The sequence below is a fragment of the Antedon bifida genome, chromosome 4 (assembly GCF_963402885.1).
Source record: "Antedon bifida chromosome 4, ecAntBifi1.1, whole genome shotgun sequence".
Classification (NCBI taxonomy): Eukaryota; Metazoa; Echinodermata; class Crinoidea; order Comatulida; family Antedonidae; genus Antedon; species Antedon bifida.
Genome location: NC_136229.1, coordinates 2,822,038 through 2,837,365, shown reverse-complemented (window position 1 = coordinate 2,837,365; position 15,328 = coordinate 2,822,038). Strand labels below are relative to the sequence as shown.

Sequence of the window (15,328 nt, the reverse complement as noted above, 5' to 3'; positions counted from 1 at the left end):
CAAGGGACAATACATCTTTAAAGTCTGATTTTATTAATCTTCATTTTTCATGTTTTTGGGGGACAATACATCTTTAACCAATCTTATTTATCATTGGTGGAAAAATAAGACTTACCAGGATGATGTCATATCACTACCATATTTGGACACATCACACTTTTTTGTCAAACTAGTTTGATAGTGTAGGCAGAGCTTTACTTACCATCTAACATGTTAACAATATCCTCCCCATATCCTACATCTCTGGCTGTTAGTCCTTCACCATTTACTATACTCACATCTGCACCATGTTGAATTAGTAAAAGAACGACTTCCTGTAAATTCAATCAATATCAATCAATTATTTAAATCAGAAATCATCAATCTATGAGATATTACAATCTTTTCTACATCAATTGCTAAAAAAAAGTATCTATTGAGCAAGTATACAATAAAAAAATAAATAAAAAATAATCAATCAATCACACATATTTAAACTATAATCTAGAGGCGGATCTAGGATTTATTAAATATTAATATAATAACTTAATAATATTAATTAATCAAGCCTGTCAAAAATAGAATAAAAAAGTAGTTCATAATATATTGCTTGCTGTGTCAAAAGAGTTGAAGTGCACACCCCTGCTCTACCTCTGGGTCCACCCCTAGCTCTACCCCTTTGGTTCTACCCCTAGCTCTACCCCTGGTTCCACCCCAGCTCTACCCCTTGGGTCCACCCCTAGCTCTACCCCTTTGGTTCCACCCCTGCTCTACCTCTGGTTCCACCCCTGCTCTACCTCTGATTCTACCCCTAGCTCTACCTTTGGTTCCACCCCTAGCTCTACCCCTGGTTCCACCCCTAGCTCTACCCCTGGTTCCACCCCTAGCTCTACCTCTGGTTCCACCCCTAGCTCTACCCCTGGTTCCACCCCTAGCTCTACCTTTGGTTCTACCCCTAGCTCTAGCCCTGGTTCCACCCCTAGCTCTACCTCTAGTTCCACCTCTAGCTCTACCTCTAGTTCCACCTCTAGCTCTACCTCTGGTTCCACCCCTGCTCTACCTCTAGTTCCACCTCTAGCTCTACCTCTAGTTCCACCTCTAGCTCTACCTCTGGTTCCACCCCTAGCTCTACCCCTTGGGACCACCCCTAGCTCTACCCCTGGTTCCACCCCTAGCTCTAGCCCTGGTTCCACCCCTAGCTCTACCTCTAGTTCCACCTCTAGCTCTACCTCTAGTTCCACCCCTGCTCTACCTCTGGTTCCACCCCTAGCTCTACCCCTGGTTCCACCCCTAGCTCTACCCCTGGTTCCACCCCTAGCTCTACCTCTGGTTCCACCCCTAGCTCTACCTCTGGTTCCACCCCTAGCTCTACCTCTGGTTCCACCCCTAGCTCTACCTCTGGTTCCACCCAAGCTCTACCCCTGGTTCCACCCCTAGCTCTACCTCTGGTTCCACCCCTAGCTCTACCTCTGGTTCCACCCCTAGCTCTACCCCTGGTTCTACCCCTAGCTCTACCCCTGGTTCCACCCCTAGCTCTACCTCTGGTTCCACCCCTAGCTCTACCTCTGGTTCCACCACTAGCTCTACCTCTGGTTCCACCCCTAGCTCTACCCCTGGTTCCACCCCTAGCTCTACCCCTGGTTCCACCCCTAGCTCTACCCCTGGTTCCACCCCTAGCTCTACCTCTGGTTCCACCCCAGCTCTACCCCTGGTTCCACCCCTGCTCTACCTCTGGTTCCACCCCTAGCTCTACCCCTGGTTCCACCCCTAGCTCTACCCCTGGTTCTACCACTAGCTCTACCTCTGGTTCCACCACTAGCTCTACCTCTGGTTTCACCCCTAGCTCTACCCCTGGTTCCACCCCTAGCTCTACCCCTGGTTCCACCCCTAGCTCTACCCCTGGTTCCACCCCTAGCTCTACCTCTGGTTCCACCCCTAGCTCTACCCCTGGTTCCACCCCTAGCTCTACCCCTGGTTCCACCCCTAGCTCTACCTCTGGTTCCACCACTAGCTCTACCTCTGGTTTCACCCCTAGCTCTACCTCTGGTTCCACCCCTAGCTCTACCTCTGGTTCCACCCCTAGCTCTACCCCTGGTTCCACCCCTAGCTCTACCCCTGGTTCCACCCCTAGCTCTACCGCTGGTTCCACCCCTAGCTCTACCCCTGGTTCCACCCCTAGCTCTACCTCTGGTTCCACCCCTAGCTCTACCCCTGGTTCCACCCCTAGCTCTACCTCTGGTTCCACCCCTAGCTCTACCCCTGGTTCCACCCCTAGCTCTACCTCTGGTTCCACCCCTAGCTCTACCTCTGGTTCCACCCCTAGCTCTACCCCTGGTTCCACCCCTAGCTCTACCCCTGGTTCCACCCCTAGCTCTACCCCTGGTTCCACCCCTAGCTCTACCTCTGGTTCCACCCCTAGCTCTACCCCTGGTTCCACCCCTAGCTCTACCTCTGGTTCCACCCCTAGCTCTACCCCTTGGGACCACCCCTAGCTCTACCTCTGGTTCCACCCCTAGCTCTACCCCTGGTTCCACCCCAGCTCTACCCCTGGTTCCACCCCTAGCTCTACCCCTTGGGACCACCCCTAGCTCTACCTCTGGTTCCACCCCTAGCTCTACCTCTGGTTCCACCCCTAGCTCTACCCCTGGTTCCACCCCTAGCTCTACCCCTGGTTCCACCCCTAGCTCTACCTCTGGTTCCACCCCTAGCTCTACCCCTTGGGACCACCCCTAGCTCTACCTCTGGTTCCACCCCTAGCTCTACCTCTGGTTCCACCCCTAGCTCTACCTCTGGTTCCACCCCTAGCTCTACCTCTGGTTCCACCCCAGCTCTACCCCTGGTTCCACCCCTAGCTCTACCTCTGGTTCCACCCCTAGCTCTACCTCTGGTTCCACCCCTAGCTCTACCTCTGGTTCCACCCCTAGCTCTACCCCTTGGGACCACCCCTAGCTCTACCCCTGGTTCTACCCCTAGCTCTACCGCTGGTTCCACCCCAGCTCTACCTCTGGTTCTACCCCTAGCTCTACCTCTGGTTCCACCACTAGCTCTACCCCTGGTTCTACCCCTAGCTCTACCGCTGGTTCCACCCCAGCTCTACCTCTGGTTCTACCCCTAGCTCTACCTCTGGTTTCACCCCTAGCTCTACCCCTGGTTCTACCCCTAGCTCTACCGCTGGTTCCACCCCAGCTCTACCCCTGGTTCCACCCCTAGCTCTACCTCTGGTTCCACCACTAGCTCTACCCCTGGTTCTACCCCTAGCTCTACCGCTGGTTCCACCCCAGCTCTACCTCTGGTTCTACCCCTAGCTCTACCTCTGGTTTCACCCCTAGCTCTACCTCTGGTTTCACCCCTAGCTCTACCTCTGGTTTCACCCCTAGCTCTACCTCTGGTTCCACCCCTAGCTCTACCGCTGGTTCCACCCCAGCTCTACCCCTGGTTCCACCCCTAGCTCTACCTCTGGTTCCACCCCTAGCTCTACCCCTGGTTCCACCCCAGCTCTACCCCTGGTTCCACCCCTAGCTCTACCTCTGGTTCCACCCCTAGCTCTACCCCTGGTTCCACCCCTAGCTCTACCCCTGGTTCCACCCCTAGCTCTACCTCTGGTTCCACCCCTAGCTCTACCCCTGGTTCCACCCCTAGCTCTACCTCTGGTTCCACCACTAGCTCTACCGCTGGTTCCACCCCTAGCTCTACCTCTGGTTCCACCCCTAGCTCTACCTCTGGTTCCACCACTAGCTCTACCCCTGGTTCCACCCCTAGCTCTACCTCTGGTTCCACCCCTAGCTCTACCTCTGGTTCCACCCCTAGCTCTACCTCTGGTTCCACCCCTAGCTCTACCCCTGGTTCCACCCCTAGCTCTACCTCTGGTTCCACCCCTAGCTCTACCTCTGGTTCCACCCCTAGCTCTACCTCTGGTTCCACCCCTAGCTCTACCTCTGGTTCCACCCCTAGCTCTACCCCTGGTTCCACCCCTAGCTCTACCCCTGGTTCCACCCCTAGCTCTACCTCTGGTTCCACCCCTAGCTCTACCTCTGGTTCCACCCCTAGCTCTACCTCTGGTTCCACCCCTAGCTCTACCTCTGGTTCCACCCCTAGCTCTACCCCTGGTTCCACCCCTAGCTCTACCCCTGGTTCCACCCCTAGCTCTACCCCTGGTTCCACCCCTAGCTCTACCTCTGGTTCCACCCCTAGCTCTACCCCTGGTTCCACCCCTAGCTCTACCTCTGGTTCCACCCCTAGCTCTACCTCTGGTTCCACCCCTAGCTCTACCCCTGGTTCCACCCCTAGCTCTACCCCTGGTTCCACCCCTAGCTCTACCCCTGGTTCCACCCCTAGCTCTACCCCTGGTTCCACCCCTAGCTCTACCCCTGGTTCCACCCCTAGCTCTACCCCTGGTTCTACCTCTGTAACACCACTTACTTACATGTAGTGTAGCTAGAACACAGTACAGTACTTCTTACAGTCTGTACTGTTCAGCAAATGACGAAAAACACCAACGCATGTGAATACCATTAACACACCATATGAACGACTTAACAATGTATAAATGAGCATTTATAAATCATAGTTTTTTTTAAAATGTTAATATTGAGAGAAAATTTGAATTAAACGACTAACCATACGGCCTGTATATGCAGCTCGATGAAGCGGAGTATCGCCAACATCGTTAATCACATTAATGTTAGCTCCGTTTTCTAATAAGATAGTCGCAACCTCCAAATGCCCAAAATAGCAGCATAAATGCAATGGGGTCCAACCAAGGTTTGCTTTGGATTTTCCTGTCAAGGTAAAAAAAAATTAAAACAAAAAATTAAAAAATTAAAATATCTACTAACTATACTTTCTGTAGTGTAGTTATATGTTGAAATTAGTTAGCCTTAAAATATGCAAATATATTAAAACAATAAGTCTGCGCAAAATAATGCTAGTAATATGCAAATATGCTTTATATTGATATTACACCTTGATATATGCAAATCATTTAAAAAATGCAAATTTCTTCAAAATTTAAAGATTACCTTAAACAATATGTAAATTTGTTTATGTAGATTAGCTTAAATTATGCAAATGAAGAAATATTATGCAGATTAGCTTAATTTATGCAAACTTAAAATAAATGGAATTTATTATTTTATGGACTTACCCTTGCAGTTCAAATTGATATTATCATGGAACTATATAGTTCCATGATATTATTATGTAGATTACTGTAGCTTAAATTATGCAAATAAAAAAAAACGGAATATACTTTTATATGGACTTACCCTTGCAGTTCAAATTGATAGATATTTCACCAGCTTTATACCTCTTGATAAGTGTTTGGACATGTTCCACTAAGCCATTCCTAGCTCCATACAGCAACTGATCTTCCAGATCCCTATCCATTTTGCATGATACTCTCTTCTACTTTCTTAATTTAAAAGAAATTATTAATTATTTAAATGTATTTTTGACTCCAAAATAAACAAACAAATATGTATTTAGCACAGCCAAGTAGTAGGCCTACTATACTACTAGCCGGATGTGTGCGGATGACCATTCCTTCCGCCTTTCTTTGTTGACCAAAGATAATTCGAGGACCAGAATAGCTCGGCTAGGCCTAGGCCAGCTCATCATTTTGATCCTCATTTTGCAACAGATCAGAAGGACCAGCGAGGTTAAATAATTGATAAAATATTATTATCACCTTATAAATTTAATATTTGTTAAGAGCAAAATGGCATATTTGTAATATACTCAGATGTGGCTACATATTAAACAAGATAGATATATTCTTCCAAATGCGACTTTCGCTAGGCCCCAATACGTCAAAATAGGTCAGTGCTCACACGCCTTGCCCCGGCTATCATCCTTGTTTTGTTCCTCGGGTTGACTTTTGCGAATTGTCGCGAGGATCGAAATCAACAAAAACGAGGATCGAGGAACCTCCTCTTTTAGCCTCTATGATCCAGACACATTTAAAAACACGCCGTCAGTCAAACTCTAAAGTTTATTAAAAAAGAAAATAATAACATTCAAAAAATAAATAATTAATCATTATTAATTCCATGAATCAATTTGTAGTACTTTAAGATCATCTGAACTAATCAATTGATCATTATTTCATTATTCTCTCCGATGGCGTTCCATATCCATCCTGCATGCAATCTCCTTATTCTAGACTTCATTGTACAGTCGTCGTCTAAAATGATATCAACATCAATCAAAATGGCGATGCATCACAGGTCCCAGGGTAATCCTCGGAAGAAAGTACAGGTATTTCTCATTTCTGTTTATCTTATCAGCGGGTGTGTACGATGCTGATTGATCCTTTAGTACCCTGTTAAGCCAAAGGAGCATGCGATTGTTTCTATATTATTAATTAAGCTAAGGCTAGGCTGCCACTCTCTGCCAGCTCAAATTAATTTGGGGGCGGAGATGCGGCTAGTCTAGGACGCCTAGAGTAGTAGGTTGGGTCGTATGTTGTAGGGCTAGGCTATTTTAGTGCAGGCCTACTAGCTAGAGCAGGAAGTGATGTAATGAGGGTACGGTTTACAGAGCTCCTAGATTCTCCAGAATTCCAAAAAAGACCTAAAGGTAGAAATAAAGTTGTATTCATTACCATAATTCATAAATCAAAAATGTATTGTATTTGTATGTAGTTTTGTAAAATCTTTTTTAAAATGTTTTAGTTTTAATTTTTAGGCCTACGTAGTAGCACTATGTATAAATTACTCCATGGTATGAATGAATAAACACTATAATATTATATATATATGAATAATAAACTGATCGAAGGAATTTTATTTATATTATAAATACTTAAATAGGCTTATATTATTAATATATATTTATAAAAGAATTATTATTTTATTATTTCTGAAATAAAATTCTTCAATTAAAAAAAGAAGCATTTCTGTAAAAACTCCAGAATCTCAATATGATATAATGAGCACTACACCATTCAATTGACTTAAATAACAATACATTCTTCCACCCGCCATGATTGAATTGAAATGAATAATTGAAAATATAATTAATAATAGAGCATGCATTTTACAATTATTTGTTGTCCAACAGGTCTCATTTGTTATTCGAGATGAAACAGAAAAGCAGCACCGGTCAGGGGTCAACGCAGTACAGTTTGACCCTGCCATGAATAGACTATACACTGCAGGAAGAGATTCAATAATTAGGATATGGAACGTTAATAGTAGTCAAACAGTAAGGCAAATCATTCATTCTTGGTTCCCACTAGGAGGCAAAACAAGGACGTAACTCAGTGGCGTAACGGCTATGAGCGCTCATTGGCTAAATCCAGGGGCCCCGGAGCTTATGGGGGCTCATGAGCAGTGCCCAGAGGAAAAAACAGGCATTAAAATATGCCGAAAAGGCTAAAAAAATCCCTGGGGCCTCCAACGTTGGAACTTGGAGGGCCACTTAGGTTACCTAAACCAGGGGCCTCAAGCTTATCTGAGTTATGCCATATACGTAACTGCACTGCAAGTAACTTGACCAGTCACAAAGCTATGAACCATCCAAAACTGTCGCTTGTGATTGGTCAACTTACTTTAATCATTCCGCCTACTTCATTGCGTTCAAGTGGAAACCAACCTTAACTTCATTAGCCTAAAGCTCTGTCTACACTATTATTATCACCTTATAAATTTAATATAATTATTTTCTTTAAAAAAGAAAATAATAACATTCAAAAAATAAATAATTAATCATTATTAATTCCATGAATCAATTTGTAGTACTTTAAGATCATCTAAACTAATCAATTGATCATTATTTCCTACCTCGTTGCATCCAAGTGGAAACCAACCTTAACTTCATTAGCTTAAAGCTCTGTCTACACTATCACACTAGCTTAATTCTTCTTTTGATTCCAAAGTATGTTGTGTTTGATTTCAGGAAGCATCTTATTTTCAGTCTATGGAACACCACACTGATTGGGTGAATGACATTGTGTTATGTTGTGGAGGCAAAACATGTATGTGTTAAGTAGTTTACCTTTTTCGTAAAATGAAAAAATGAGTGAGTCATAATAGTCTAGTCCATGCACTAGCCTCGAGGCCTACAAGCACCTACTTTCCATCACACCGCTCGCGAATTCCATGTACTGTGTAAATGGTACTATCTACACGATTTTCCGCTTACTGTTACTGCTTACCGTTACCGCTCGTCTGTGTAAATTGGCTTGATGTTGTTTTGCCATTGAAAAGCTTACAGTTATGTGACCCATCTCATATACAAGTTGTCTTTTCTGCTGGCATATAAAATGTTTAAATATTTAATAAATTAAGTTAAAGATTAATTTATTATAATTATTTTTTCATCCACAGTAATATCAGCATCTTCAGATGCTATGGTAAAAGTTTGGAACGCACATAAAGGGTTTTGTATGTCAACATTAAGAACACATAAGGTACAGTATGTTAGAAAAATAATGAGACAAAGTATTTGTGATGTACTGTAGTAAGATGTATTAGGTGCTGGAATAAGGCTCTGTCCACACTATCAAACTAGTTTGACAAAAAAGTGTGATGCACCTAAATATCATAGTGATATGCCCAAATATGGTAGTGATATGACATCATGTCTCTATATGGGCACATTATTTTGTTTCATAATGTTTGATTGTGTAGACAGAGCTTAAAGGTTTTGTTCTAGTCTGCTCATAATTTAAATATACAATTGTATTTTTAATTTTGTCTTGTAGGATTATGTAAAGGCATTAGCATATGCAAAAGAAAAGGAATATGTTGCATCAGGTGGCCTTGATAAACAAATATTCCTATGGGATGTAAACACATTAACAGCACTCACAGCTGCAAATAATACTGTAACAAGTGAGTGTAGGCGTGTGTACAGAGAGGGGGGTGGGGAAGAAGAAGAAGGAGAGGCGCAACAGGCAATATTGTAGAATAGGCCTATATAAATCTTTAAATTAAATCTAGACCTTATTATAAAATTTCATTTTTTCAGCATCGTCTCTAAGTGGCCAAAAAGATTCTATTTATAGTTTAGCAATGAATCCAGCTTGCTCTGTCATCGTTTCTGGTTCAACAGAGAAGATTCTGCGGGTATGGGATCCTAGGACGTGTGTCAAAATGATGAAATTAAAGGGACACACAGACAATGTCAAAGCATTAGCTGTTAATAAAGATGCCACACAAGTAAGTGTGAACACACATTATTAATTTATACATGATGAAATTAAAGGGACATACAGACAATGTCAAAGCATTAGCTGTTAATAAAGATGCCACACAAGTAAGTGTGAACACACATTATACATGATGAAATTAAAGGAACATACAGACAATGTCAAAGCATTAGCTTTAATGAAGATGCCACACAAGTAAGTGTGAACACACATTATACATGATGAAATTAAAGGGGCATACAGATGTCAAAGCATTAGCTGTTAATAAATATGCCACACAAGTAAGTGTAAACACACATTATTAATTTATACATGATGAAATTTAAGGGACATACAGACAATGTCGAAGCATTAACTGTTAATAAAGATGCCACACAATATTAATTATACATGATGTACAACTTATGTTCACTAAGATTACTGCAGTAATTGCAGTAGAATACATCTGGCACAGTCTCTTATTTACATTATTTAATTAACATTATTTTTGTATTTAGTGCTTGTCAGCAAGTTCGGATGGAACCATCAAACTATGGTCGCTAGGTCAACAGCGCTGCATAGCAACATACAGGGTTCACAATGATGGCGTGTGGGCGTTGCGGGCAAACGACGCCTTCACGGTATTCTACTCTGGCGGTAGGGATCGCAATGTGTATGCGACGGATATGAGAACGCCAAACAGTAGTGCATTAGTGTGTAAAGAATCTGCCCCGATTGTTAAGATACATCTTCTGCCTGATGAGGAGTCAATGTGGGTTGCAACAACAAAATCTGATTTACATAAATGGGTAAGATCTTAAGCTATGTCTACACTATCAAACTTTATGAGACAAAAAAATGTGATGTGCCCATATATGGATATGATGATGTCATATCATCACCATATTCGGGCACATCACACTTTTTTGTCAGACTAGTTTGATAGTGTAGACAAGGCATTATATTACATTCATTTGGAAACAGAATTGAATCAAGTTTGGAAGGACAAACATGAAGTAGCTTTAAGCTCTGTCTACACTATCAAAGTATATTTGACAACAAAATGTGATGTGCCCATATATGGACATGATTATGTCATATCACTACCATATTTGAGCATAACAATACCTTATTTGGGCACATCACACTAATTTGATACTATAGACAGAGCTTTAGACTATATTATTACAAGATTGATTTGGGAGTATAATTAAAATACAATACAAAATCAATCAATGTAGAATATAAGATATAACAAATTTGTATTATAATTTTATATTGTCTATTTATTATATATGTTATTTTACCTGTAGTCTACAAAAGGAGTTCAGTCGCGGTTATCGCAACAAGAAAATGAAGACAAACTTGTTCCAATCTGTTCTGAGCCTAGCCAAACAATTAAAGGTTAGTTTTTTTTTTATTTCTAATTAATTATCCATTACATCATACCACTCTGTTGTGGTGAATGAAATGATATTTTCGACTGTGGAAGATTTTTACAAATTCATAATTATTTTTTTTTAAATTTGAATCGTTCGATTTTAACGAAAAGATATTTGGTTTTTTTAGGTGGTACTAGCATCCAGCAATATCATATTCTAAATGATAAGCGATATATACTAACAAAAGATTCAAATGAGAATGTTGTATTATGGGATATCCTGAAGGTAGGTTGGATAGTGTGGTGGAACAAAACACAAAGTAAAAAATTATAGTAGATCCCTATTAAGAGGACTCCTTGGAGATCCAAAAAATGTCCACTAATAGTGGTGACCCCATAGTGGTGACCCCTAAATGGGGGTTGGCTGTAATGTTAAAGCATATATTGGCCCTTGTTTGTTTCGAAGAAAAGTGTTGGTGTTGTACTGTACTTAAATTAAGTATTAATTAGCCCTATCTACACTATCAACCTTTATGTGACAGCAAAATATGTTGTGCCCATATATGGACACGATGATGTCATATCACTACCATATTTGGGCACATCACCACCATATTTGAGCACATCACACTTCTTTTGTCAAACTAGTTTGATAGTGTAGACAAAGCTTTAGGACATTTATGATAGACAAATGGATTATGTAAACTAGTTTCTTTGCCACTAATTTGTGTGAGAAAGTTGACATAAAATGCACATAATATTAATTTCTTTGCAGGCTTGTAAAGTTGAAGATTTGGGCAAAGTAGATTTTGATATAGAAATCAAGAACAAATTTAAAATGGTGTACGTTCCTCCTTGGTTCAGTGTGGATCTAAAAAATGGGGTATGTATACTTGATTCATTTAAATAGCAACACTAATGAAGATTAATAATGAAAGAACTCAGAAACTGAGTGAAGTACTTGGCAAAATAGAGGGCGCATGTTAATATTTCAACCCATGTTAAAAGAATACAAAGTTTTCTTTTTTTTATTTGTGAAGTTATTAATGAACCGATTTCAGTAGGCATATTCTGTTAATAGTATATACCTATCTACACTGAAAAAATCAGAATGATAAAAAATAGAAAATTGTAGGCGTTATTGTGCTAACGAACAAACAAAGCAAGTACTATATTATTTTGCCAAGTAATTTATAGAATAGTGAAATCATTATTAAGTAATGATTAAAGTACTATTGAACGCCATGTGACCCACAATCATCCAATCAAATGACAGGGATTTGTTTAGGTGTTATATAATAACTGTTATTTAATTGTTGATTCAGATGCTAAATATACACCTTGAGGAGTCTGATGCTTTTGCAGCATGGGTTTGTGCAAAAGATGTTGGTTTGAATTCTATAGATGGTGGGGACACCAAAGGTAAAGTACATTCTCTCAAATGCAAAGATGTACACACAATGTATATAATTTGGCCAATCAGAAGCCACAGCTCATCCAAACCCCACCAAATGTTGCTTGTCATTGGTCAGTTGCATGATACTGGTGACATAACATGAAAGCTTTGTTCTCACTAGCTAGAAGGCAATGCAAAGATATACACACAGTGAATATAATTTGACCAATCAGAAGCCACATCTCATCCAAATCACATCAAATGTCGCTTGTCATTGGTCAATTACAGTAACTTGCATTGTAGGTCCTTGCATGGAAACTGAGATAGATCATAGTTTCTAGACACTGATGCAATAACATGCTTGATTAGCGTGATAAACCCTCAGTGAGATGATTTGAAAATATAAATGAATAAATAAATGTTCTCTTTCGATGGCTAATTATTATAATGCTTATCTTTATTAATTATTGTTACTAATTTATAGTGAATTTTGGTGGATTATTACTACAAGCATTGCTGGAACATTGGCCTAAAACACATGCAATAGAATCAGAAGAAGTAAATGGCCAAGGTAAACACACACACACATTAATTCTGTGATATTTTTTTCGTACATAAGTTAAGAAAATCGATAGTCGAACTACTTTCTAAAAAATGGTAGTGATATGCCCAAATATGGTAGTGATATGACATCATCCTGTCCATATATGGGCAAATCACATTTCATATAACGTTTGATAGTGTAGACAGAGCTTTAGTACAGTGTATATATCACATCAGTAATCATTTGTATTGTAATTCCAGTAAATGGTTTTGATGGAAGCACTGAAGACGTGAGTGGTGAAAGGACGCCGATGGGCAACGGCTACTTCAGCGTACCTGGACACACGCCCGTCATTCTAAGTGAAGTCAATGGCAGGACGATGTTCAGGTTGCTGTGTCGGGACGCTGGGGGAGATTCGGAACAGATGCTTCTACAAGATACAGTACCACAATGGGTTAATGATATTACAGTTGAGGTAGATGTTATGTAGCATGTCTCAAATTGTTATTCTCTCTTTCTAATAAGATAGTGTTGAATTATTTCTGTTTATTGTCACTTCATTACCAGTCTTTCAGAAATCTTATTCTTTTTACATAATAAAAAAAAAATGTTTAATTGTTAAATAGTTTATCCATCCTGTAATTGACAATTACTCGCTGTTGGATGCGTATGAAATTTTAAAAAACATGGCCAAAATTGATATTGATAATAGCTTGTATACAGTATATTAGTTTTTATTTCTATTGTGTTTTTTTTATAGAAAACCCAGCCAAAATTTAATAAGATATCGTTCTTCCTACAACCTCATTCAACTTCCGGTGCAAAAACTCTTAAAAAGTAAGTTTTATACATTTCTTCTGTTTTGAGAAAAGTTTTGTGGCAAAAATGATAAAATATGTATTGTTCCCCAAAACATTGAAAAGAAGTCCTGTTCTTTCCTTTGAATTACAGTTTTTTAGGTCACTTTTAGGTCAAAGTGAATTACTATAATGTGACATTAAAATAACATTGAACAATGCATTGTTTAAGAATTATATTTTCAGGACAATATAATCTTTAAGTTTGTTGACTTTGTAAACAGTATCTTTGGCATAATACTTTCATTGTGTTTTTAAAATAATATTTTTTAAAAAGTTGGGCAAAGCTATTCTGACGTTGTTTATTTAATATCTAGGGATAGGCTATCAGCTAGCGACATGCTTCAAATACGTAAGGTTCTTGAGCATGTCTATGAGAAGGTTCTTGGAGTAGAGAACGGAAGTCAACAAGGAATGGTAAATGGCAAAGAACAGGAGGGCCAAGATGCTGCTAGTGTAAGCAATGCTGAGGAGAAGGTGGAACTACTATGCCAAGATCAGGTAAGTCTTCATCTGTATTAAGCTTATCTTTAAAGTTCTGTCTACACTATCAAACTAGTTTGACAAAAAAAGTGCGATGTCCCCAAATATGGTAATGATATGACATCATCATGTCTATATATGGGCACAAAGTTTGATAGTGTAGACAGAGTTTTACACTGGTTGGTTTCATGTTAAGACTTGATCCAGGATTTGTTAACAAGGGGAGCACTAACATAATAATATTAATAGTTATTAATAGTGAGTCTGTAAAAAAAGATATCCCCTGAGCATTGTCTCATTCAAATGTCAAATGACCCTTCCTACTATATAATAAATTTAGACTTTTAAGCGAATAATGCATAAAGCCTCTATGTGCTTCACATAAAAATAAAAGTAATCCATGAAATAAATAAAATAAAATGGTTGATGGAATAAATGGATTTTTTTCTCTTCAGGTTATAGACCCAAATATGGATTTACGAACTGTACGATATTTCATTTGGAAAACAGGTGGAGATTTAACACTCAATTACAGATACAAATCAACTAACTGAATATGTAAATGAAAAATTATTTTTTTAATTGCCAAATCAGAAGTTGATGTTACAGATTTTTGCATTCCTCCTAAAATGATGCCGCGTTTACAGAGAGACAACATGTTATGGTTATACTGCAAATGGTACGTGCAAATTTCATTTCCTGTCAATATGAAATAAAAGAAAAGGGACCATATTCTTCATTTCTGTCTACACTATCAAACTTTGTGTGACAACAAAAAATGTGATGTGCCTATATATGGACATGATGATGTCATATCACTACCATATTTGGGCACATCACACTTTTTTGTCATACTAGTTTGATAGTGTAGACAGAGCTTTACAGGTACACACTGGGAATGTGTGTTGCAGTATGAGTGTGTGAGCAACCAAGAAATTGCTGATATTTTAGTAGGTTCTTAAGCTCTGTCTACACTATGTCCATGGGCACATCATATTTTTTTTGTCACATAAAGTTTGATAGTGTAGACAGAGCTTTATGATACAGCATAACTACTGTGGTGTAGACCGCAATGTAGTGGTATAGTAAATTTAAGCCAAGCCTTGGGAGTATATACTGTATGAATATATTTTGGAATATAGAGAAAGCTCAGTGTATTCAGTGCCAAATACAGTAAGGATAATGTGAAAAGGAATTGAATTAATTAACAAAAGACGAAAACAAATAAGCTGGACTTTTGTACATATGATTTTTTTTTTACATAAACAAAATAAAAATATATGCACTGATTAAAGATAGGTATTTATTGTTAATAAAAATCTTTACACTTAAGTAATAAATCAAAACATATTACTATTATAATATTTTTATTTGTATTTTATGTTTTATTTCCAATAGTAGTATTTTATATGAATTATCATATAATATATGTGATATATATGTAAATATTTATTTATAGTTAAATACCTGGAATAAAATTGATAAAACTTTCCCTTAGAAATTTGTTTTTGTGTGTAATTTGTCTTTTAAGCTGTCTACACTATCAAATTAGTTTGAA

General features: G+C 39.4%; 2 protein-coding genes across 3 annotated transcripts in view; one reads left to right on the top strand and one right to left on the bottom strand.

The window, feature by feature from the left end:
- Positions 1-5,389, bottom strand: part of LOC144840018 (oxysterol-binding protein-related protein 1-like) — a 30,054-nt gene extending 24,665 nt beyond the window's left edge. The window contains exons 1-3 of one of the 2 annotated variants that reach the window (XM_078695634.1): positions 5,244-5,389; positions 4,597-4,757; positions 203-314 (exon numbers count right to left, since the gene is read on the bottom strand). In XM_078695634.1, coding sequence (XP_078551760.1) covers positions 203-314; positions 4,597-4,757; positions 5,244-5,364 — 394 coding nt within the window. In that variant the 5' untranslated portion in view covers positions 5,365-5,389. Of the gene's footprint in view, positions 1-202; positions 315-4,596; positions 4,758-5,122; positions 5,130-5,243 lie in introns of those variants that run through there. The other variant, XM_078695636.1, reaches the window with a different exon arrangement.
- A 777-nt stretch (positions 5,390-6,166) lies between these two features.
- Positions 6,167-15,291, top strand: LOC144840022 (WD repeat-containing protein 48-like). The gene is made up of 16 exons (XM_078695644.1): positions 6,167-6,234; positions 7,039-7,182; positions 7,876-7,954; positions 8,307-8,389; positions 8,684-8,813; positions 8,950-9,140; positions 9,628-9,918; positions 10,423-10,513; positions 10,679-10,776; positions 11,266-11,373; positions 11,816-11,912; positions 12,371-12,457; positions 12,691-12,905; positions 13,191-13,267; positions 13,605-13,788; positions 14,226-15,291. The coding sequence occupies exons 1-16, from the start codon at positions 6,187-6,189 to the stop codon at positions 14,322-14,324; spliced, it is 2,022 nt and encodes a 673-aa protein (XP_078551770.1). The 5' UTR covers positions 6,167-6,186; the 3' UTR covers positions 14,325-15,291.
- The last annotated feature ends 37 nt before the right edge of the window (positions 15,292-15,328 follow it).

Excerpts from the sequence above, each read along its gene's own strand:
- LOC144840022 (XM_078695644.1), top strand. The coding sequence starts at position 6,187 with ATGGCGATGCATCACAGGTCCCAGGGTAATCCTCGGAAGAAAGTACAG. Across the intron at positions 10,777-11,265 it reads TATTATGGGATATCCTGAAG|GCTTGTAAAGTTGAAGATTT; the intron begins GTAGGTTGGATA and ends ATTTCTTTGCAG. Across the intron at positions 12,906-13,190 it reads TTAATGATATTACAGTTGAG|AAAACCCAGCCAAAATTTAA; the intron begins GTAGATGTTATG and ends TTTTTTTTATAG.